This window comes from Macrobrachium nipponense, chromosome 28 (assembly GCF_015104395.2).
Source record: "Macrobrachium nipponense isolate FS-2020 chromosome 28, ASM1510439v2, whole genome shotgun sequence".
Lineage (NCBI taxonomy): Eukaryota > Metazoa > Arthropoda > Malacostraca > Decapoda > Palaemonidae > Macrobrachium > Macrobrachium nipponense.
The window spans coordinates 26,590,293-26,615,546 of NC_087217.1; the positions used below are offsets into that span (position 1 = coordinate 26,590,293).

Below are 25,254 nucleotides of genomic sequence, written 5' to 3' on the forward strand. Positions count from 1 at the left end.
TATTTGTTAAAAAAATTTATTTCCCTTACTTTATCTTTCATAGCCTCGAAGTTTCTGGGAGATGGGGTGTGGAGCAAAATCATAGTTATTTTTTCCGAACTTGAGGCCACTTGTAAACTGGAGCTGTTGAACTAGTACCCTCTTGAATAAGTTTTGGCTTTTCTTCATCTTTGCCTTTGCTCGCCTGTGGTGATAAAGTTTTCTCATATGAGCAACAACCACTAAACAACCACCAAGTATATAAAAAAATAAAAGTTCTAAGACTATACAGTATTCTTCAGATTCTAGGGACCTGCAAACTAAATACATGTACTAATACTAATACTAATGCTTGCATTTATTATATCTTAAATATCTGAAGAAGTCAGGTCACTTCATTAACAGCTAAAGGCTATACGTATTCTTTATAACACCCTGTAGAACAGAATATAGAATTTAGGCCAAAGGTCATTCAGTGCTGAAACAGAAATTGGGAGAAGAAAGGTTTGAAAGGTGTAGCAGGAGGAAAACCTTCGAGTTGCACTATGAATCAACTGTTAAGAGAAGGTGGAAGGTAGGGGGGAAGAAAAAAAATATGATTTAATGTACAGTAAAAGGAATGAAAGGGGTTGCAACTAAGGGCTGAAGGGACTCTGCAAAGGACCTAAGTAATGCCTACAGTGCACCAAATGAGGTTCACTGATGGAAGTTCTAAATCCAAGAGGAATAATTATTGTCTAGGGTCAAACTAGTACGCTGTGAAACATGACCACTGTAAGTGACATTGCAACACATCAACTCTTTTAATCCAGCCCATGTTAAATCTGCATTCCTCCTTTCAGAATACTTTAATTAGGTCATAAAAAATCCTTACTTGTCCCAGTTATTGCTTCTAAACCTTATACCAGCACCGATTTTTTCACTTTATGGTGGCTTTGTATTACTATTAATCATTCAAAATCAAGGAGGGTCCCAAATTTTGCCTGCGGCAAATCCCACTGACCATTTCTGGATATAGGATTGTTTTTATTTTGTTGCTTACTGTAAAATGATATTGTTATGATACAATAAAGTTTCATACATACTTACCTGGCAGATATATACATAGCTATTGACTCCGTCGTCCCCGACAGAAATTCAAATTTCGCGGCACTCGCTACAGGTAGGTCAGGTGATCTACCGCCCTGCTCTGGGTGGCAGGACTAGGAACCATTCCCGTTTTCTAATCAGATTCTCTCTTCCACCTGTCTCCTGCGGGGAGGCTGGATGGGTCTTCAATCGTATATATCTGCCAGGTAAGTATGTATCAAACTTTATTGTATCATAACAATATCATTTTCATACATTCAACTTACCTGTCAGATATATACATAGCTGATTGACACCCTTTGGTGGAGGGCAAGAGACAGCTAACTACTGACTAGACAGGTAAACAACATATGTTGTAGGTATTTATAGACCTTGGTTCCTACCTTATTAGGTGGAAGACTTCGTGGCTACTGCCCAGGAGTCTGCTTCACCTCAAGAGCCTTAGCGAGATAGTGATCTGCGGCCAAGAGTTCTTGTGGGTCTGTCGATGGGGTTTCATCCGCTTACTCGGCAGAGCCTAACTGGCATTTGTCAATGGGTGCTAATCCGCTTATATGACAACACGCCTTCTTTAAGGAGCACACAACCGATCCCGATCACCCGATCCTAACACCCGTGTTAGTTCTAAGATTGCCAAGAGTCATCCCCGAACTCTTAGCAAACAACCAAAAACTCGATAATCACACATACAAAAGTAAAAAAAAAAAAATTTTTGTACCCTTCTAAAAGTCAGTTGCCACTCGATCTCCTAGTGAAGAGAAGAGAAGTGAAGGCCGCCTGTGCGACATCTGATACTTCCATGCACAGGAAATACAAGAACACATCCGACAAGAAGCTTACGTACACATATTTAAGGATCGGTGCTCGCTCCATTACCCAGAACCGTCTGTGCTGACACAAACGGACCTAGAGAATAACATTTCTCATACGTAACTTGCACATCCTTTAAATAATGAGATGCAAACAGAGTTGCATCTCCAATAAGTTGCATCCAAAATATTTTTTAGTGACATATTTCTTTGGAACGCAATAGACGTCGCGATTGCCCTTACTTCATGACTCTCACTCTTAATAGATTAAAAGAGTCATCTGGGCAGTTCTTATGAGCCTCGGTAATGACACTTCTAACAAAGAAGGCCAAGGCATTTTTAGACATTGGTCTCTTGGGGTCCTTTACTGAGCACCATAGACCGTGTTGCGAACCCCCCAACTGCTTCTTTCTGTCCAGATAGAATTTAAGTGCTCTAACTGGGCAAAGGGATCTTTCTGTCTCTCTGCATACCAGACTAGTAAGTCCTTTTACCTCGAAGCTCCTGGGCCAGGGATTCGAAGGGTTCTCATTTTTGGCAAGAAAGAGAGTCTGGAATGAACAAATCGCAGAGTCTCCTTTGAAGCCAACTCGTGACTCAAGGGCGTGCAACTCGCTGACTCTTTTTGCCGTAGCAAGAGACAGCAGAAATAAACACTTTCTAGTGATATCCCGAAATGAAGCCGTATGTGGTGGTTCGAACTTCTCGGAGGACAGAAATTTCAGGACCACATCCAAGTTCCAGCTTGGAACCCTAGGTTCTACTGACTTTGATGTTTCAAAGGAACGAATGAGATCGTGCAAATCTTTATCATTTGTCCAATCTAATCCCCTGTTTCTGAAGACTGCTGAAAGCAGATTCCTGTACCCCTTAATAGTCGGTACAGAGAGATGAGACTTTTCCCTCAGGAAAAGAAGGAAATCCGCAATTTCGGTCACAGAGGTATTGGAAGAGGACAGCTTCTTCGACCTGCACCAGTTTCTGAAAACTTCCCACTTCGATTGGTACACTCACCTAGTAGATGATCTGCGGGCTCTGGAAATTGCGCTTGCCGCCTTGCGAGAAAACCCTCTCGCTCTGACAAGTCTTTCGATAGTCGAAAGGCAGTCAGAGCAAGAGCGGGTAGATTTTGATGGTACCTCTCGAAGTGGGGTTGTTTGAGCAGATCTATCCTGTTTGGAAGAGATCTGGGGAAGTCCACTGTCCACTCCATTACCTCCGTGAACCAAATTCGGGATGGCCAATATGGGGCTATCAGAGTCATCTTGGTTCCCTTCGAGGCCACGAACTTTCTGACTACTTCCCCCAGTATCTTGAATGGGGGAAAAGCGTACACATCTAGCCCTGACCAGTCCAGGAGAAAGGCATCTATTGCATAAGCCCTGGGATCTTCTACTAGGGCGCAAAATGTGTCTATCCTTTTGGAGAGGAACGTTTCGAACAAATCTATTTGAGGCTTCCCCCAAAGATACCAAAGGCTCTGACAGACTTCCGAGTGGAGGGTCCATTCTGTAGGAAGGACCTGGAACCTCCTGCTCAGTCTGTCCGCTCTCACGTTCCTCTCCCCTTGGACAAATCTTGTTAGGAGAACTACATTCCTTTGATTCGCCCAAATCAGCAGATCTCTTGCTAGTTCGTATAGGGCGAGAGAGTGAGTTCCTCCTTGTTTTTTTGACATAAGCCAGAGCGGTAGTATTGTCGGAGTTTATCTGTACCACCTTGTCTCTGACTATGTCCTCGAAGCTCTTTAGCGCAAGGTGAATTGCTAATAGCTCCTTGCAATTTATGTGCCATGACACCTGTTCTTCCGACCAGGTGCCTGACACTTCTTTGGATCCTAAGGTCGCACCCCAACCTGTCTCCGACGCGTCTGAGAACAATGTCAGGTTTGGGTTCCGTACTTCCAGGGATACTCCTTTGTTCTCTTCTAAGGGGGTTAACCACCACCTTAATTGGTCTTTTATTTCCGCTGAGATTGGAAACGTGTTTGAGAGCTGTCCTGTCTTCCAACTCCAACTCCTTCTCAGGAAGAACTGAAGCGGACAGAGATGTAGTCTTCCTAGAGGAAAGAACTGTTCGAGCGAGGAAAGGGTCCCCAGAAGGCTCAACCATTCCCTCACTGAAGTGCGCTCTTTCTCTAAGAGGCTCGATACTGTGGTACAACCTTTCCTTATTCTCTCTTGAGAAGGAAATACTCGAAAACCCCGAGAATCCATCTGAATCCCTAGATAGACTACGTTCTGGCTGGGGACCATCTGAGATTTCTCGAGGTTTACGATCAATCCTAATGCTTTCGTCAATTCCAAAGTTGTTTATCCCTTTCATGTGTAGGTGCCTTGACACATTTTTCATCAAGTCTGTAAAGACTTGGGGAGCCGTGGATAGGCCGAAACACAGGGCCCTGAACTGATAGATCCTTCCCTCGAACATGAAACGAAGGTACTTCCTCGACGAATGGTGAATCGGGATGTGGAAATAAGCGTCTTGAAGGTCTAGGGACGCCATCCAATCTCCTTGACGGAGTGCTGCAAGAACTGAAGCAGACGTTTCCATGCTGAACTTCTGTTGTTCTACGAATTTGTTCAGCACACTTACATCCAGTACTGGTCTCCATCCCCCCGAAGCTTTCGCTACAAGAAACAAGCGATTGTAAAACCCCGGGGAGCTGTGATCAAGTACCAGTTCTATTGCTCTTTTGTCCCACATCTGCTCCACCATTTGACGAAGAGTATCCATCAGAACAGGGTCCCTGTATCTGGCGGACAGTTCCCTCGGTGATGTTGTCAAGGGGGGCCTGTCCTTGAATGGGATATAATAACCCTTCTTGATGATCGACATCGACCAAGGATCAGATCCTATGTCTTCCCATGCTCCCGCAAAGAACTGTAACCTGGCTCCTACAGGTGTCTGGAGGATAGTTTTCTCATTTTCCCTTCTTAAAGGGACGGAAGGAAGATCTTCCCCTTCTCTCCGTTGTCTTCCTTCTGGCGATAGATCTAGCCTGAGGGCCTCCTCGAAAGGGCTGCTGCTGCTGAGCTGGCCGAGTGCCTTTCTTTTCCTCACTGGCCACAGGTCTATTCTTCCTTGAAGACTGTCTAAGAAGATCTTGAGTGGCCTTCTCAGTTAGTGAATGAGCAATGTCTCTCACCAACTGAGAAGGGAATAAATGTTCTGAAAGAGGTGCAAATAACAAAGCTGACCTCTGCGAAGGAGAGACGGCCTTAGTGAGAAAGGCACTGTGAACCGCCCTCTTCTTTAGTATTCCCGCACCAAAGAGGGAGCAGACTTCCGCCAATCCATCTTGAACAGCCTTATCAATACATGTGAGGATACTATGTAAGGCTTCAGGGTTTAGTTGTTCCTTTTCCTGGGACTTCTTAGCCAGAACCCCAAGGGACCAATCCAGGAAGTTAAATACTTCTAAAGTGCAGAAAAGTCCCTTGAGAAGGTGGTCCATCTCCGAAAGACCCCATGTTGCTCTGGCTGAATTTAAGGCGTGTCTCCTCGAGGAGTCTACGAGACTTGAGAAGTCGGACTCAGCTGAGACGGGCAGAGACAATCCCATATTCTCCCCCGTTTCATACCATATGCCTCTTCTACCCGTTAGTTTAGCAGGAGGCATACAAAAGACTGTCCTTCCTAACTCCTTTTTTGTCTTGATCCAGGAGTCAAGAGATTGTAGGGCCCTCTTCATGGATATGGCAGGCTTCATTTTCAGGAAAGAGGAAGACTTGTGAGCTTTCGTGCTTGAAAAGAGAGAGCGTGGAGAAGGAGAAGCAGCTGGAGTCAACGAATCTCCATACTCTTCTAAAAGGAGAGAAGAAAGAACTTTATAATTTGAAAGTCCCTCTTTGTTAGTAATCTCATCCTCCGAGACGTCTTCTAAGTTAATAGGCTCGGAAGGAGAAGGCTCCCTTTTTTCGTCTGCCTCCTCTCTTGATCTCTTCCTTTCCGAAGAAGAAGCACTTCTAATAGGAGAGGGAGTAAGAGTTACTCTCTCTCTACGCCTATCTTTAGGAGAGTCATGGCTAATTTTAGTTTTACGCCTGGAGGACTCCTGGCGGTTGTCAGGCCCTTCATGTAGAGAATGCGCCTGGCGCTTAGCAGGAGTATCTCGCTCAGAATACTCCTGGCGCCTGGGAGGAGTATCGTGTTCAGAATACTCCTGGCGCCTGGCAGGAGCAACGCGCTTCGAATACTCCTGGCGTCTGGTAGGCGCATCGCGCTCCGAATACTCCTGGCGCCTGGGAGGAGTATTAAGCTCAGAATACTCCTGGCGCCTGGGAGGAGTATCGAGATCGGAATACTCCTGGCGCCTGGCAGGCGTATCATGTTCCAAATACTCCTGGCCTTTGGAAGGCGTATCTAGTTCCGAATACTCCTGGAGCTTGGCAGGAGTATCGATTATGGTAAGAGCATTTCTCTTGGCAGGTGCATTGCGCTTAGCAGGCGCTTTGCTCCTATCAGGAGCTTCCTCTTCTCCAGTTGAATCTCGGTGCTTGGTTGGAGTTCTAAGTCTTGAACGATCTACAGGAAACTCAGGCTCTTTGCGCCTACTTGGCGCCTGGCTCCTAGCTGGTGCCAGGCGCTTGGCAGGAGTTACTTCCGTTTCCACTTCTCGTCTGTCTAACGCTACGCTCCCCCCAGAGATGGCCGCCTGTGCGACAACTCCCCTGGAAGGCTCGTTGCTCCTAACAGGAGATCGGTATTTGGATCTTTTAATCGGAAGCCTATCATCCTTCTTACGAGTAGGCTCCTTGGAAAGTACTCCTACCAAAGACGCTAATTGCTCCTGCATATTTAGTAAAATTTTCCTGGTCGAGGATTCGTTCGAATCAGGAGAGGGAGATCTGGAAGGCGCACGAGGATCTCTTACAGTCCAAGGATCTAACTCCTTCCTAGCCTTCTTTATTACCGAAGGCGCATCTTCTTCAGAGAAGCGCTCGGGGCTAGAATTGGAGTTTAGGTTCTTTAACAATCCTCTCAGCTTCGACTCCATTTCCTATCCTTCTTCGGCGAAGGCGAACTAGAAGACGAAAAGCACTCTCGTAGGTCCCTGGCAGTCTGAGATGTAACAGATTCTGCCAAAGGGACGCCTGATCGTTGGGAATTCTCCACAACCTCCGTAAGGCTTTCGACTTTCCTTCTCCTCTGGGCCAGGGAGCTTGGAAGCGGTCTAGACCTGGGAGCGTCGCAGAGACGACCAGACGGCCCCTCCACCACACTGGGGACACTAAAATCACTTGAAAAACCACATTCACTTTTCTTACCTTCCAATGCTGCCATTTTTTCCTGCATTTTCTAAAGGGAAGCTCTGAGTTCCACAATTTCCGAAGCAGAATCAGAGGGGTTAGCAATTTGTGAACGGGCTGAAACAGAATGGGAATTATCAGAAGAAGAAGCTACAGAACTAGATAGAAGATCACGAGATCTAGACATTCTGCGGCTTTTGTAAACCGCCTTCCTCTCTCTATCTTTCTCTAACTTCTTCAAGTAAGAAGTTAGATTCTTCCATTCTTGCGCACTCAGTCTCTCGCACTCGTTACACGTGTTCTCAATCGAACACTCAACCATTCTACATCCACTGCATGCAGTGTGAGGATCTACCGAAGCTTTCGGAATCCTCACCTTACAGCCCTCATTCACACACACTCTGAAACTAACACTAGAGTCAGACATATTCACGAAAATCCAAAGCCAAGTCCAAAAAACAGTCCACGATAGCGAATGCCAAACAATGATCCAAGTACGTCGCCAAAAATCAGTCGAAAGATGATCAAAAAGCGTTGCAAAAAAGAATTCCAGCCAGGAGGTAGTAACGACAGAGAGAATCTGATTAGAAAACGGGAATGGTTCCTAGTCCTGCCACCCAGAGCAGGGCGGTAGATCACCTGACCTACCTGTAGCGAGTGCCGCGAAATTTGAATTTCTGTCGGGGACGACGGAGTCGATAGCTATGTATATATCTGACAGGTAAGTTGAATGTATGAAAATTATATTTCATTTCAGGGCACACAGTTGATTACAGTACTCTTTTGAGCAAGATTACCTGTACTCAATTCTACTGTAGTGTGGTCAAAATTGTGAAACACTGAAAAGTTCATATTACACACTGAAAGTAGCTGCAAATTTTTTATAAGTGACTATTAGAATCTCGAGGACTTAATATATAAATGAACACCAACCACAAATAACAGAGCATTAATGGCCTCTAGCACATAAAATGGTTAAAAGACTTACCATGAGCTTCTTTCGGACTTCTAGTTTTTCCTGCATTATGCGTAATTTGTTTTCCCTTTCAATTCTCTGGGCTAGTTCCTTGTAGGCACGTGACTTTGACTTAAGAAGTTTCTGGAAAGGACAAAAGATCAATTTAAAGTTTTATGACTGTGCACTTGATGAACACTTTCACTGATCAGTCAGAGGGGTAACTGATCACCTCATTTTAGGCCAATCCGGACATAAAGAAGTCATAATCAATTGGACCACAAAACAGACAAAATGACAACATTGTAATTAACATGAAGGCTATAATTTTTAGTAAAAATAACATAACATACTCTGAAACGCTACAAATGTCTAAATACTTGAAAAAGCAGGCCTTGGAAGAAGTAAAGGATTATTATCTTGGATTAAAAACCATAAAGTAGACCAATAAACTTCCTCCTATAAAACATAGAGCACTATCTATTTGGAAAATATTTAGCTCATCACTTTAGGGTGATGCAATGAAATTCTAGAGTCATAGCTAAAGGACTGAAGCACTATCTACTCAGAAAATATTTTCTCTTCACAAGACAAAGACAATTTTATGATTCACAGTTAAAGGATGAGGCACAAGTATAAAACCAGTCTTGTAGTACTTATGAATAATGAATGTACTCCTTCAAAAGCTATGCAATCTTGTAGGGAAGGAAATGGGTTGTGACAAAGCTAATGATCATAAATAATGTGAGTTTGGAGGACTTTTCTACACTTAAATGTTAGAAAAAAAATTACTGAGGAATATTTAAAAATTATGACATAAAATTAGGACTTATCAAAATTGCAAGTTAAGAAAGCTGATGACTGTCAAGAAATCTGATATTCCTGCAAAGATTTCTGTTGCTTGGGGGACCCAAAAATGTATCCACTATGGAAATTATTAGAAAGTTTAGCAATACACACAGGCAGTCCCCAGTTATCAGAAGGGTTTCTGTTCTAATAGGGGTGCTGATAAGCGAAAAGTGCCATTAACCAAAATTCAGCGATTTATGGCATTAATGGCACCTCTGTAAGATATGCTATGGCGCCATAATTCTATTATTGGCACCTTGTGGGGCCGATAACTGAAACTTGGCTCGTTATGACGCTGGACATGCACCATAAAACTGGATCGCCATTAACAGGGGACTGCCTGTATACAGTTGTAAATATCTTGTTTCAATATTATACTGAACGCAAGACTTCAGACCCAAATATTGATATATCAAGTGCATGTAGTTCACTGTCACAATATCTGATCAAAATGCATGCCAAAATATAAAAACAAAACTGCCATTTCATTATAATATCTAAATACCACATCAACAATTCCATTTTAGCCACTGAAAGAAAAAATGTAATGAAAAGAAGTAAGGTATAGTATGTCAATGACCATTCTCACTGAAGTAAATACAGAGCTAAACTTACCTTTACATCGCTTGAATCTGTACCACTATCGAGAGACATCTTTGCCAGCTGAGATAACCGCATCCTGTTAAAACTCCTTCCAAGAAGTGCTGGATGGGTGTCAAGAAGTTTGGCTGCGCTAGTTTTTTTGGCTGAGGAAAAATTGGTATTTAAACTAGAAAAATGTTCCAAAAAATTTACGTGAAGAACATGACCTTTCCCTGCCTTCTTACAACAGTTAAACCCAACACTGGAACAAATGCATCCGAGCTCCCCAAGCCTCAAAATGTTCAAATGACATGAATCTTGATATAAAACATATGCATGAGTTTTAATAACCATTGAATTCTGTATTATGTATACTGTACCTTGCTTCTCATTGTCAACAAAGAGGATATGGGTATTTTTAGGTTGCTCTTCTGCTCCTAAAAGGTGTAGCTGTGCTTTCAACTTCTCTATCTTTTTTCTCTCTACAGAACGGCGATGCGTTATGTATGTCAAATCTTGCATAACGTCACCAACAGATAGCTCTTCATTTTCTACAGTTTCATGATGCTCTCCATCCTGTAGCAAATAAAAGATAATATGATATTGTTATTTTACAATAAAGTTTTGTACATACTTACCTGGCAGACATATACTTAGCTTACGTCTCTGACGTCACGACAGAATTCAAAACTCGCGGCTAACGCGACAGGTAGGTCAGGTGATCTACCTTACCCGCCGCTGGGAGGCGGGTGTAAGAACCATCATACCTTTCTTGCCAGATTTTTTCTCTCTTATACCTGTCTCCTGAGGGGAGGCTGGGCGGGCCATCAATCGTATATGTCTGCCAGGTAAGTATGTACAAAACTTTATTGTAAAATAACAATATCATTTTTGTACATGAACTTTCCTGTCAGACATATACTTAGCTGATTGACACCCTTGGTGGAGGGTACAAGACAGAAAATAACAAAGAAAAGGTAAACAACACCTGTTGTAGGATAAAAATAACCTTGGTTCTTACCTGTTTAGGCTGAAGACTTCATAGATACTGTCTATTAGTCTGCATAGCCATAAGAGCTACAGCGAGGGCGTGACCTACAGCTGAAAAGACTCTTTGGGTCTACTAACGGGACTTGATATCCGCTTACTTAGTAGAATCCAAGTCGGATCATGTCAATGGGGGTTCGCCCTCTTCTATGACAGAACCTGTCCACTACCAATGCAGGGTAGCTTCAAACCAAATCAGATCACCTAACCAAACTAATGATTCTTCGCATTAACGAAACGAAAAACGATGCCTACCTGCATCATTTTTCATACAACCATATGAACTCAATTACCAAAAAAAAACAAGGGCAAAAACTACTAAGGATATGTTCCAGCTCCCTGCCCCAGCACTGAATCCGCCGATACGTACGGGCCTAACGCGAAGCACTCGTCATACGTAATACTGACGTCTTTTAGGTAGCGGTTGGCGAATACTGAATTACATCTCCAGAATGTAGTTTTCATCAGATTCTGAAGAGACATGTTCTTCTTAAAGGCCAAGGAAGTGGCAATTGCTCTTACTTCATGAGCCTTGACTTTTAGGATCTTGAAATGTTCCTCATTACAAGCTTTATGTGCTTCTTTCACAACACTTCTAATGAAGAAAGACAGCGCATTTTTCGACATGGTCTGCTGGGGTCCTTTACAGAGCACCATAGTCTATCCTCAATGCCCTTAAGGGTTTTCTTCTTCTGAAAGGTAGTATTTTAAACTCCTAACAGGGCAAAGAGTTCTTTCAGGTTCTTCCCCTACTATGGCAGATAAACCACGAACCTCAAAATTCCTTGGCCACGGATTTGAGGGGTTCTCATTTTTTGCCAAAAACGAAGGAAGGAAGGAACAAACCACGGAATCTCCTTTGAAACCTACCCTTCCTTCTAGGGCATGAATCTCACTAACCCTTTTAGCTGATGCTAAAGCCATGAGAAAGAGAGCTTTCCTCGTGAGATCTTTGAAGGAGGCTAAATGTGGTGGTTCAAACCTAGCGGACCTCAGGAAACGAAGAAACCACATCCAGATTCCAACTTGGAACTTCGCTCGAGGTTTTCTTGGAAGATTCAAAAGATCTTAAGAGATCATGAAGATCTTTGTTATTCGAAAGATCTAAATTCCTATGTCTGAATACCGCAGCCAGCATGCTTCGGTATCCTTTGATAGTAGATACTGCCAAACCGCATTTTTCTCTGAGGAAAACTAGGAAATCTGCTATCTGAGTCACAGAGGTACTGGAAGAGGAAAACTTCTGGTTCCTGCACCAACGGCGAAAGACGTCCCACTTCGACTGGTAGACTTTAAGGGTCGAAGGTCTTCTAGCTGAGGCGATAGCCTTAGCAGCTTTTGTCGAAAACCCCTTTGCTCTGACAAGACTTTTGACAGTCGAAAGCCAGTCAGATTGAGAGCGGGGAGGTTTCTGTGATACCTGTCGAAGTGGGGTTGTTTGAGCAAATCTTGTCTTTGTGGAAGTGCTCTTGGAAAGTCCACCAACCATTCCAGTACCTCTGTGAACCAATCTTGGGCGGGCCAGAACGGAGCTACTAGCGTCATTCTTGTCCTCTCCGAGATAGCAAATTTCTTGAGGGTTTGTCCTAGTATTTTGAAGGGGGGAAAGGCGTAGACGTCTAGCCCTGTCCAATCTAGGAGAAACGCATCCACTGATACTGCTCCTGGGTCTGAGATCGGGGAGCAGTAAAGTTCGATTCTTGCGTTCTTTGCTGTTGCAAAGAGATCGATGTGAGGTCTGCCCCATCTTCTCCACAGGTCTTGGCATACTTCTGAGTGGAGGGTCCACTCGGAAGGCAGGAGTTGATTCTTCCTGCTCAGGAGATCGGCCCTGACGTTCCTTTCCCCCTCCCTGTACGAATCTGGTAGAGAAGACTGATCTTCCTTGTTTGAGACCACAGCAGAAGATCCCTTGCTGTTTCGTACAGGGAGAAGGAGTGCGTCCCCCCCTGTTTTTTGATGTACGCCAAGGCTGTTGTGGATTGTCCGATTGACCTGCACTACTGCATTTCGGACGTGGGGTTCGAAGGCTTTCAATGCCATCCAGACTGCCATCAACTCTTTCTTGTTGATGTGCCAGGACACCTGATCCCCCTTCCAGGTGCCTGACACTTCTCTTGTCCCGAGCGTCGCCCCCCAACCTGCCTCCGATGCGTCGGAAAACAACACATGGCTGGGGTTCGGCATGTAGAGAGACATTCCTTTCACAAATCGAAGTGGGTTGTTCCACCACCGAAGGTCTCTCTTGATTTCCCTTGAGATCTTGAGGGAGAACTCCAGATCTAGGGAGAGACGCCTCCAGTTCTGGTATAGGAAGAACTGTAGAGGCCTGAGATGCAACCTTCCTAGAGAAACGAATTGCTCCAGTGAGGAGAGTGTCCCCTGCAGACTCATCCACTCCCTCGCTGTGCATGCATCTTTCTCTAGGAAGGTCGTTATTTTCTCGTAGCAACGAGCTATCCTCTCTGCGACGGAAAAGCAAAAGCCCGAAAAGCCAGAGAAGCTATCCGAATCCCCAGATAGATCCTCTCTTGACTGGGGGATTAATTGAGACTTCTGGAAGTTCACCAGAAGTCCCAGCGAACTTGCCAATGTAAGGGTCTTTTGAAGGTCCTCCAGACATCTTTCTTGAGACTCTGCTCTGATAAGCCAGTCGTCGAGATAAAGCGACACCCTCACTCCCTCCAAATGTAGCCACTGCGCCACGTTTTTCATTAACCCCGTGAAAACTTGGGGTGCAGTTGATAGGCCGAAGCACAAGGCCTTGAATTGGAAGATGTTTCCTCCCATCATGAATCGTAGATACTTCCGTGAAGAAGGATGGATCGGCACATGAAAGTAAGCGTCCTGAAGGTCTAGAGACACATCCAGTCCCCTGGACGAAGAGCCGCTAACACTGAGGAAGTTGTCTCCATGGCGAACTTCCTCTTTTCCACAAAGACGTTCAGGGCGCTTACATCCAACACCGGTCTCCATCCTCCTGAGTTCTTCGGCACTAGGAAAAGTCTGTTGTAAAAGCCCGCAGAGCGGGGATCTTTCACTAGTTCTATAGCCTCCTTCTCTAGCATGAGATCTACTGCTAGAGAAAGGGCTTGATTCATGATGGGGTCCTTGTACTTGGCTACCAACTCCCTCGGAGTTGTCGTCAATGGTGGTCTTGACGAGAAGGGAATGAGGTATCCTTTGCTGACAATCGATAGGGACCAATTGTCTGCCCCTTTGTGGGCCCAGACGTCGGCAAATTTCAGTAGTCTGGCACCCACTGATGTCTGGAGTCCTTGACCGCTATTTCTTCCCTCTGACTGACTTAGAGAAGGTTTTACCTCTCTTAAAAGGTCTAGTCCCTCTGGTTGCAGAACCTCTGACAGCGGGTCCTCCTCGAAAGGGCTCCTGTCTCAGAGGAGTCTCTTTCTTGTTCTTGGGTTGGAAGACAGAGCGAGGTTTCCTGGCCGCCTGGGCTAACATGTCCTGAGTAGCCTTAGCTGAAAGGGCACTCGAGACATCTTGGATAATTTTCTTGGGGAACAGAAGCGGAGAGAGTTGAGCATACAAGAGTGAGGCCCTTTGCGCATGAGACACTGCCTTCGTGAGAAACGAACAGTAGACCGACCGTTTCTTAAGCACTCCAGCTCCAAACAGTGAGGAGACTTCACTCGATCCGTCTCTCACTGCTTTATCCATGCAAGTGAGTACACAGTTAAGATCTTCAGGAGACAGAGCATCTGGGGTCTTGGTCTTATTAGCCAGAACACCTAAAGACCAATCAAGGAAGTTGAAAACTTCCAGGACTCGGAACATTCCCTTCAGTAAGTGGTCAAGTTCGTTCATTCCCCACGTAGTCTTGGCGGACAAGAGGGCGGAACGACGAGCAGAATCCACTAATGAAGAGAAGTCCGAGTCCGCAGACGAAGGGAGAGCGAGGCCTAAAGGTTCTCCCGATTCGTACCAGAATCCAATCTGCCGGTCAGTTTAGACGGAGGGAAAGAAAAAACCGTCTTCCCTTTCTCTTCCTTAGAAAGGAGCCATTCCCCAAAACCTCTCAGCGCCTTCTTCATGGAAACAGTAGGTTTCATCCTTACACAAGACGAAACCTTCGACGTCTTCAAAGTGGAGAATAACGAAAGAGGAGAAGGGGGAGCCACAGGAGAAAGGATATCTCCAAACTCTTGCAGGAGTAAGTAAGTATATCTTAGTTTTACCAGACCACTGAGCTGATTGAACAGCTCTCCTAGGGCTGGCCCGAAGGATTAGATATATTTTACGTGACTAGGATCACGATACCTAGCACGGACCTACAGCTTATTGTGGAATCCGAACCACATTATATCGAGAAAGGCATTTCTATCACCAGAAATAAATTTCTCTGGTTCCGCGTTGACCGGGCCGAGAATCGAACTCGGACCACCGAATTAGCAGCCGAGAGCGAAGTCCACTCGGCCAACGTGGGACTTCTTGCAGGAGTAACTCTGTTAGTTTCTTATAGGAGGAAACTGAGGCGTCTTTTGGTCCTTCTTCTTCTGAGGGGTCCTGTTCCTCCTGAGCTGAAGAGCCCTCCTGATCCTTAGAGGCGCGACTATTCTTAAAGGAGTCTCTAGAGGAAGTTAGACGTATACGTCTTGGAGACAATGCTTCAGGCAAGTGTCTACTTGCAACATCCTTCTTGTCTGGAGGAGTGCGTTTCCCAGATTCTTGAAGCCTAATAGGAGTCAGGCGGCAGTCAGGTGCAGAGCGCCTGTTTGAAGAAGAACTTCTATCAGGCTCTTGGCGCCTATCCAAAGGAGAGCGGCTACCAGGCGAACGGCGCCTGCCATACGAAAAGCGCCTACCAGGCTCTTGGCGCCTGAACCGAGGCGAGAGAATCTCTGGTGACGAGCGCCTACTAGGTGAGCGCCTACCAGGGGAGAAGCGCCTGCTAGGCTCTCGGCGCCTGACTCGAGGCGAGTAAAAGTCGGGAGAAGAGCGCCTGCCAGGCGAAACGCGCCTAACAAGCTCTTGACGCCTGTCCAGCGAAGGGCGCCTGTCCAATTTAGGGTGCTTGTCAACCGGAGAGTGGATGCGAGACGAGGAGCGGCTACGAGGTGAGTAGTGCCTACTAGGCTCTTGGCGCCTGTCAAGGGAAGTGATCCTGTCTCGAGAAGAGCGTTTGTAGGGTGAGGATCTCCTACGCGCAGTTTGCTCCTTGTCCGAAGGAGAAACTTGTCTGTCAGGCGAATGTCGCTTAGATGCAGATGCGATCTTGTCCGAAGCAGAAAGCCTCCTGCGAGAATCCGAACGCACAGGTGAGCGCGCCGCTTCCGTCGAATAGCGAGAGTCAGGAGAGGGGAGCCTGGACTTCTTTACAGGAAGCGAGACGTCCTTCCTACGACGAGAAGACACGCAAAGAGAGCAGCCAGAGCCGAAATCTGCGCCTGAAGGTTAGCCAACACCCTTGCAGGAGAATTCACAAACTCGTGAACAGGAGACGAGGCTCGATCTCCGCTCGGGGAACGATACTCCTGAGATCTCTTACGCTTCTTCGCTTCCACCTCAGGCTCTTCCGAAAACACTTCAGGGCTGGAAGGGCGGGCGCAGGGAGCGTTCCAGGCTCTCTTCGAAGGGCGCGAGGCTTCCGAAGAGCTCCATCCTCTTTTAGGAGAAGGCGAAGGCGACGACGAGAAGCACTGGCGCAAAATTTCTCTCTTGGAGCGATCCAAGGTAGCCTGGGAACGATCAACAGGAGCTACCGAGGGGACGCCTGACCGTTGGGGATGCTCCCTAACCTTCCTGCGGCTTTCGACTTTCCTCCTCCACTGGGACTGGGAGTCTGGAAGAGGTCTAGGCCTGGAAGCATTAGGGAGCCGATCAGACGCACCCTCCACTGCACTGGGTTCACTGCACAAATCACTATTGGAATCACTCTTACCTTCTAGTTGTTTGATTTTCCTCTCCATACTGCGAATGGTGGCTTTCATTGAGGCCACTTCCGAAGGCGCATCTTCGGCTTCGGTGCAGGGAGCAGGAGCTGAAACTGACAAAGGAGCTACTTCTAAAATAGGATTATCTACATCCAACTCGCTAATACGAGATCTACTACTGCTCCTGGAAGAAGCTTTCCTAACTTTATCCTTTTCAAGCTTCCTCAAGTAGGAAGACAAAGACTTCCATTCATCCTCATTCAGCTTTTCACATTCATTACAAGGGTTATTAAAGGTGCATTCATTCCCTCTCTACACTTCAAACATACCGTGTGAGGGTCTACCGCAGCTTTCGGTAGCCTCACCTTACACTCAGTCATACAACAAACTCTAAACATAGCGGTTTTCTTAGTATCAACATCAGACATCATGAATCCAAGAAAAATCCAAAGAAAAATCCAAAGAAAAGTCCAAAACTGTCCACAAATCGCGAATGCCAGGCCAAAAGATCGGGTACTTCACCAAAAGTCCGTAGAAACAATCCAGGGCGAAAACGAGAAAAGAATCCAACTGTCAAGAGGTACCGACAACAGGTGTGGTCGACACCGACGACAGAAAAAATCTGGCAAGAAAGGTATGATGGTTCTTACACCCGCCTCCCAGCGGCGGGTAAGGTAGATCACCTGACCTACCTGTCGCGTTAGCCGCGAGTTTTGAATTCTGTCGTGACGTCAGAGACGTAAGCTAAGTATATGTCTGACAGGAAAGTTCATGTACAAAACAGTAAATTAAGCATCAAGATCACCTTAATGAATCATGAAAACAGATCCTCTGTATTTTGTTAAATGCAAAATCTAGTAAATGCAGACGACTTCAACAAATGAAAGTTCAGTTCTAATCAATAAAGCCCACTAGATCAGACAATAAAATCTCTCTGAAACTGAACAGTCTCTATCTTGATAACCAGCTATTTTCTCTTAGAAGAGCATTGCCCACAGTTGACCTGCACCAGTGAGGGCAGCTTAAGTGACATACAGAGGTAGCCTTTGATTTTTGAACATCATTTGCAATACTTTATAAACAATTATCACAGTGTACTGTGGTTATAAGTGACTCCACAATCAGTTCCACTCTGCTGAAGTGGTGACACCAAGGAAACATGGAGGAACCAGCTTACTGGACCAAGGCCCTACCTTTGGGTGCTAAGCAATAGACCAAACACAGGTTTGCAAAAAGAAGGAAAAAAAAAAACCTATCCTGAGTAAAAGTAAGTATCTAACTTTATTAGGAAGAGACTGATCTGGGATGGGTCAAGTGTCAAGCATGTTCTAGGTATATCAACTATTTCCTTTCATATCTGTTGGCAAAAAGTTGCTTGTTAATGGCTATTTCATGGTCCTGGGATTTGATAACTAGATTTATCTAACCTCAATCAGACCAACATCACTTAAGAAGTTTATCTTCAGGGTTACCTGATCAAGTGAATTACATGTTATTTAGTTACAAATAAATAACATACACACATGAAGTTCTTTCCATAGGATTTAGCTTGCGAATGCTAGCTGGAATTACCATTCCAACTAATTGACAAGGTAATGAACTACTGGCAGGCAGAGGAGGCCCTCCCCACCTGTCGGTCTGCACTCCACAATGCCTTCTGCCAAAATCAGGCAGAGAATCATCAAAGATGTCTGAACTCAATGGTGGCCGGAAGCAATGTGCAGTGCAGAATGACAGGTGGGTGGGCTTCCCTAGCCTGTCGGTAATTTTCTACTGTGTCAATAAGCTTGAATGATCATGCCAGCTCACATTTGCAAACCAAATCCTATTCAAAGAATGAAGGTTTGCAACTGTGTGCAAGCAAACGTAAAATTAATGACAGACAAGTTGATTATTTATGGAAAATAGAAGGGAATCTTCAAAAATCTTGAAAAAGAATAGTTACTTCCATCTAAAGTGTCAGTAGTATATGGAGAGAAAAAATACTTTTACCTTCAATTGACTGTTGACCATATGATGATGGTATTCATCTGGATTTTTATTTAATGCATGGCGTCTCAGAGTTTTCAAAGCCCTTTTTTTCTTATTTTGATCACTGAAAAATTAAAAGGAAAATCATGAAATTGTGAGTGACACTAAATATGCTATCGCCACAATAAATTGACAGACAACAGACACATTTAACTGAACTGCACAATACTAAAATTAAAATCAAAATATTTACATTATCAAAATAATTACAGTATACGTTCTGTATATTGACATCTTACAGCATAAGAGAAGAATCATGCTCAAAAACATGACTGATGACATAGCTGCTATAAAAAGGATTATTCCCTTTTCTTTGTATTAAAATCCCATTGTTATTAGAAAAAACACATTCCGTGTTAAAATCACACTTTGCAAAGATAAATAGGCAACTGGGAAAGTGAAAGAGTGATACCACAATTGCACCAAGAATATGTTATCTCAACTTTCTGAACACCTTCATCCAAAATACAAAAATGTTTTAAATATAACTATAACAGTATAAAGGATAAAGATGTATGATTCAGAATTTTAGATTGTTCGGCAAAAACTTGGCAAACATCAAATGACTGATAATGGCACAATACTTGATGATAAGTGTGGTAATAACATTAACTAGAACCATAAAACAACAAAAGCAATCACATCCAGGTACTTGTACTTGATGGTAATTTTCTTACATTTCAAAAATTTTGTAAAAATAAAAAATCCTGTAATTCAAACAATATATGTACAGTAAAAATAGGATTTATGAAGCAAAAGACGTAAATATACTTACTCTGCACGTATTTTGTAATCCTTCTTTTTCTCCAGGGGCCCTAAGTGCTTTCGCGCCTCAGGTTGGTGTCTTTCCCTGTGCACCCGTTGACTTTTCATAGCATTCCGTAGTGAAGACATTTTGCATTAGATCTTGATATTCCTGGAAGTAGATAGTAGTCCAACAATAACACTAAATTACTGTAATTTAGACAGACCTGTGTTACATTTCTTGAATTTGCAGGGGGTTGGGGTGCTAGGGTTTATTCCTAAATGAGAGATGAAAGTTAGACCAAGTCAGCTATATGATAAGTGACCACAGAGGAAAGATGTTAAGTTTAAAACAAAAAACCCAAAAGTTCAGGGCCAAAATGAGATCTCAAAGCACCTTCAGCATCTTCTAAACTAAGCCTCAGATAAGGTAAGAAGCTGCTTTCTAAGGGAACCTAGACAACAGGTGTAGGTTACCCCTTATCAGCCAGTACTAGCCTAAAAAGAGTTTTATTTTTCTCTTCAACTGATGACTAACGCAAGATGAATTTCCTCTGGCAAGGACACACCCATAGAAAGGGTCATGTCTGCATAACCACGGGATTAATCTAAACCAACCAACCACCCAAGACATTTTTCCAGGAGATAATGAAGCAGCTACCAGGTATAGGCAGGGAAAAACACAAAAATGATAGCCCTTACAATGATGGTGACAAACATGGTCTTGATGAATAATGAAACTAATTTCACATCCTAGGCTAAAACTCTTCTTTTTACAGCAATTCCTGCATCCTGAAAAATGCAATACGAAGTGTCCTACCCTACTCTTGCCTATAATATTTAAGAGCAATAGGCTAGTCTAACACACAGCATTACCTGCCTGAGGTTAAAGATTTCACAGGACTCGGATATTTAATTAATAAAATAGAGGTTAAAGATTTCACAGGATATACTGGGATATTTAAATAATAAAATTTCTTACGTGGTAAGGTTACAAGAAAGCCAGCTTAGTTAACTGGAAAAAGCACTAGGTAATATCAAACTTGCTGGAAAATCATATATGCATGTAGACCATTACAACTCCCCTAGCAGCACCTAGCCAGGGTGGAGTCCCCATCCAGTTATGGGGTAAAGGTCCTTACCATAGGTTAGGTTAGGCAAGGTAAGGTGAGGTTAGGCTAGGCTATGAAGGCAACTTAATGACCCTACCACCCTTACCTGACTTCAAGAGTGATTGCCTACTGAAGAAAGGGACTTTATTCACCCTAAGGAACCATCTTAACCCTTAAATTATTGCTTATTATAAACTTAGGCTAGCCTAGGTTAAAACTTCTTAAAACTCTTGCAATACAAATGTTATAAATGTCTTTGATGGCCTGAAAGCAGGCCTTGTAGATTATTTGGTTAACGAAGCTTCAATCTTTTGAAAGGTTTGCTTAAAGGTTTAATTTTGTTGTTGTTTCACCCATTAAATACTGAGTGAAAAAAGTGAATTTTTAGCGTTGAATGTTTGCGGTCCTGGTCATTTACCCTACCTATCAGTAATGCCGTAGGAGCAAGATAATTTCATAATTTTACCAATATGCCATCAATTCTAGGTAACTCCATACGGACTGCAAGGAATGGTCCCACGAATGAGAAAGCCACCAGGGATTGAGGCATCAAATGTATTTTGCTGTGCTTAGTACTGAACATAACATATTTAGGAATAATGATAAATGATTCTAGAAATCTGTTTAAGCTACAGAAAAAGGAAATGTTGGATAAAGCACAGAAGTTAGCCAACCTAACCTATTCTGTGATAGAAAAAAGCTGCAACAAAGTTCTAATAGGTAAAACATTCTGGAAAAATATAGCTCTACCATCAGTCTTATATGGAACCAATGTGGTTAATCTAAGACACAGAAATAGAAAAATTACAAAGAATAGAGAATGGGGTATGTAGGAACATATTAGGAGCATGTAGAAGTACAGTAGTAGCCACATTAAGGGGGGAGATAGGAGCATCTTCCATGAAAAGTAGAATTATGAGTGGGAAGATAAGCTATGTAAATAATACTTTAAATGGACAGAAAGAGATACTGAAGAAAATAATTACAGATATGCAAGAAAGGGAAAGAAAATGGTGGAAAACAGTGGAAAAGTACATGCATGAAGTTAAAATCAATTTAAGAAAATTGGAAGGAATGTCCAAAACTGAAATAAAGGACAAAGCCAGAATCTGGGACACAGCGAGGTGGAAAGAAGACTAGGAAAATAAAGTGACTGTGAATATATATAAAATGTGGAAAAGAGAAATAAAAGATGAAGAAATTTATGATAATTCTACTGGTTCAATACTTCTCTTAAAAGCTAGAACCAACTCTCTTAATCTAAATATAGCAAAAAGGCACCAGAATGACAACACCTGTTGTCCTTTTTGCCATAATACAGTAGAAGACATATTTCATTTCCTCTTATATTGTTGTACTTATAGAGAAGAATGTGTTAAAGCAATAGGGTACAGCAACCCTATGAAGAGAAGGAAAGTGACATAGTTGGAAAATTTCTATTTACAGGTAACAACGAAATAAGAAAAGAAACCATATACTTGATGTGGGAAAGAGAAAAAAAAAGGAAAGAGCTCAACAAATAAACAAAAAACAAAAAACTCAAGATTAAGAAGCGCCGTTGCAAAGGCATTGCCTCGACCCATAACAACTACTACTACTACTACTGGCCCCTGGGGGTTAATTACAGTTGACCCCCCAAATATTACAGTAAAAGTCTTAATTAGCAACCCAAACACTAAAGGAAACTGTAATTTCCAAAGAGATACTCGACACGGAGTTATTACCTAGGGGGAAACACCAGCGACTACCAACCCTTATCACGGTGGACAGGTCTTATTCACTCGATATTTAAATGGTGAAACAAGAATACAATTACAACTCCAAGCATACCATTCAAAAGATTGAAGTTTCGTCAACATAATGTGATATATGAAAGCCCCATACGAACTAAAATAAGCATGTGACGCTCTTCGTAAAATATGTTTTCAAGGCAGTTTTGAAATCCAATATGGCGGCTACCGTGGGATGTACAGGTTCTGATCAGTGATGACAATCATCTTTCCCAGCCTTCCCAGCAATCATTTGAACAATGTTAGCGTATGTATGTAACGTTTATTGATCTTATTCAAGATTGCAGTTGTAATCAGCACAATAAAACATTTTGTTGCTTATATTACTGAAAGTATGAAACTTTTTATTCCCGGGGTCATGGTTTGAACTGAATTCATTCTTACCTTGTAATCGGTGGTTTTTATCCTTACTGCCATCACAACTGAAACTCCACAGTGCTTATTTGATTGTTATTATACACATTTTGGTCTCAATTCACTCCACATTGCTGTTCCTGGTTCCTAAGCGCGAGCGCCACAAACACAGTTACGAACAGCAGACGACAAAACTGCAAAGTTTTATTCCCTAAATTGTTTACTTTACTAGTTATTTAGTTCAAATTTACTTTATTTAAAAATTTTAATTTAATTCATGCATATTATCCCTTTTTTGCAACCAAATTACCCCAAAAAATTACAGATATTTCTAAAGTAGATACAATCAAATGTTTCTAATGTTTTTGTACATCTGGCTGCCGAAAACCATATAGGAACGACTACGGATGAGTGGATTATATACATTTTTTTTTTTTTTGCTTTTTTGTTTTTTGCTAGCACTTTTTTAATTGATTTCAGTCTATATTAGAATTTTGAATTTCTTTAATAACCGTATGCCAGAAATAAATGTAACCTTTAATGTTTGCATGCTAAGAATGGCAAAATCATCGTTGCCGCATTAGTGGAGGCTTCACACATACGCTGATTCATTATTATAAACTGTTTCCATGAATTCTAGTTGTCATAGTAATGCAATAATGATAAAATTGCTTTAATATTTATGTATATATACTTCCAATACATAGCCTAATTTCACCAATTTCAACGTTTTGTGTGTAGTCTTATACCCAGTTTGGAGGGTCAACACATACCGATTGGCAACAGAGAGAGAGAGAGAGAAAGGAAGGCGAAGGAACGAAGAAGGAAAGGGGTGGCGGTGGAGGGGGGGGGGGGGGGAGAGGGTAGGTGGAGCTTTTTAGGCGTGTTCGTATCCATTTCTGCATAATGGAATTTTTGTCTCTTGGTACCAGGACAAGTGTCGTTATGCTTTACGATTAGTGATTCAGGATACCCTTATAAATTACAGCACTGGGTGTATTGCACTATAGCAAAATCTCGTTCTGATAAGAGTTTTCGTTACAGAAATAGGTATTGCCCAAAAACGTGCTTGCACTGTCGCTGAAACCCATAGTAGGTATGCTGCTTAGTTGTCAATCAAGTTTTTAGTAATAAAGTATTTTTTACAAGCAACAATATTGAATAAACTTGTATTTTTCTCAATCAAAACATATGCCCCTCAATGCTATCTTTCCTCTTTTAACGACTTTCTGGTCATTGCAAATTCGGCCCCATAATTTCTTGTGGTGTGAAAACAGAGGCCCAGGGACCGAAAACGATTGCGTCACACTACAGCGATAATCCGGCAGTAAAACATCTTCATATATCCAAAAAGTAAATAATAAAGATATATATGCACATTACGATTATAACAAATACATGAAGAGCTGATAATCTGCATGAATAACTGGTAAACTGTTCTGCAAGAAAGTTGAGTAAAGCAATTATTTACAATAGGTACGAAAGTCAAGATGTCGTGACGTCATAATACAGGACCTAAAAGAACGTTCTAATTCCAAAAAATAATTACTTAAATTTGAGTCAGAATCGAGTTACTTTTTCAATAACGAATATTTTCAAATTAATCATCATAAATATGTAAAATATTGATGTTTTACTATTTATTTAAAAAATTATCGAAGTGCACGCTTCGTCGTCTTTTTCTACCATAACAGTTGTTTACTCGGTGAGGGGCCGTTTTCCGATTGTTGTGATGAAAGTGCCCAGCGTCTGTGGGTACAAGTGATGTGCGGATTTATCACAGGAAATGGTTAGTTTATTGACACAAGAGACTCCGTAAACATCGAGATGGCGTCTGTCTTCTAAATATTTAGAGTTGTAAGTAAAAATGTTGAACACGTTTTGGTGAGATTTGCACTGCGTTGTATATCCTTTTCACTACCCTCTGTTTAATGCTTTAAATTTGGCCTTAATTTCTAACTTTGGAGAAAATACTTCGAAAGGAGAGTAGAGGTCTTTAGCTCCGTTTCTCACCAACAACAAGCCGCGACTGATGCCCATCTCCGATGTCAGGACGCGTTATAATATACTTTTTTTGGGATTGTTCACGCTGATCATACATGGTCCACTCTGTACCCTGCGGTTTTTTACCCTAGATCTACCAAGATGTCTAGTGATATAAATTATCTCACATGTACTGTTAGGCCTATAGGCTAGGCTAGGCTAGGCCTAGTACATCTTTTTCTATACTGAAATAAATTATATTAGGTTTTAAGCGACCTCTTAACAAGGACTTCTCGAGGAGGGAGACATGGATATTCAACGTTTCTTGTGGGGGGGGAGGGGGGGAGGACACCTGCCCATTGTTAGGGCTCGGTACCCTAAGTTAGGTTAGGAAGGTAGAGGTCTGATGGCATTATTTTAAAGGTTAAGAAAACACTATACGAAACTGTAACCTACATTTTTGAAAAGAACTTCTTATCAAATTACGACTTAGCCTAAGCTCTCGTGAGGTACTACCTACCTATGTATACAACAATATCGGCAGCCCCATCTCCCACCACCCTTCCATAGCTAACACGGTAAAATTGTAACCCTTAATTAAATAAACCAAACTTAACTTGGCCTGCTATGATCACCAACATACTTTTTAAAAGGTATCTGTAGGATTTATTAATTACTTACACAGAGAAGTAAAAAGTGGGGTTTAATGTTGGTTGTTACTACAGCAACGTGTCTGGGGTCCAAATGTTTTGAGACAATGTAAACAAAACCTGGTGCCGGTGAA

General features: G+C 42.7%; 1 protein-coding gene across 2 annotated transcripts; it reads right to left on the reverse strand.

Moving 5' to 3' along the window:
• On the reverse strand, nt 1-25,254 carry LOC135201602 (probable U3 small nucleolar RNA-associated protein 11). 2 transcript variants are annotated; one of them, XM_064230647.1, is made up of 7 exons: nt 25,152-25,254; nt 19,263-19,403; nt 18,449-18,551; nt 9,896-10,091; nt 9,549-9,679; nt 8,118-8,228; nt 1-184 (listed from the first exon to the last, which is right to left on the reverse strand). In XM_064230647.1, exons 2-7 carry the CDS (start codon nt 19,379-19,381, stop codon nt 86-88), a joined length of 759 nt encoding a protein of 252 aa, XP_064086717.1. In that variant the 5' UTR covers nt 19,382-19,403; nt 25,152-25,254; the 3' UTR covers nt 1-85. The 2 variants fall into 2 exon arrangements, with proteins under 2 accessions (XP_064086717.1, XP_064086718.1); XM_064230648.1 differs by lacking the exon at nt 25,152-25,254 and adding an exon at nt 22,518-22,535.

What these genes read in the sequence shown, in the direction of transcription:
- LOC135201602 (XM_064230647.1), bottom strand. Translation starts at nt 19,381, where the DNA reads ATGTCTTCACTACGGAATGCTATGAAAAGTCAACGGGTGCACAGGGAA. An exon ending in TGGTCAACAGTCAATTGAAG is followed by an intron (nt 10,092 to 18,448) that starts GTAAAAGTATTT and finishes TATTTGCTACAG; the next exon opens with GATGGAGAGCATCATGAAAC. An exon ending in AAGTCCGAAAGAAGCTCATG is followed by an intron (nt 185 to 8,117) that starts GTAAGTCTTTTA and finishes TTATCACCACAG; the next exon opens with GCGAGCAAAGGCAAAGATGA.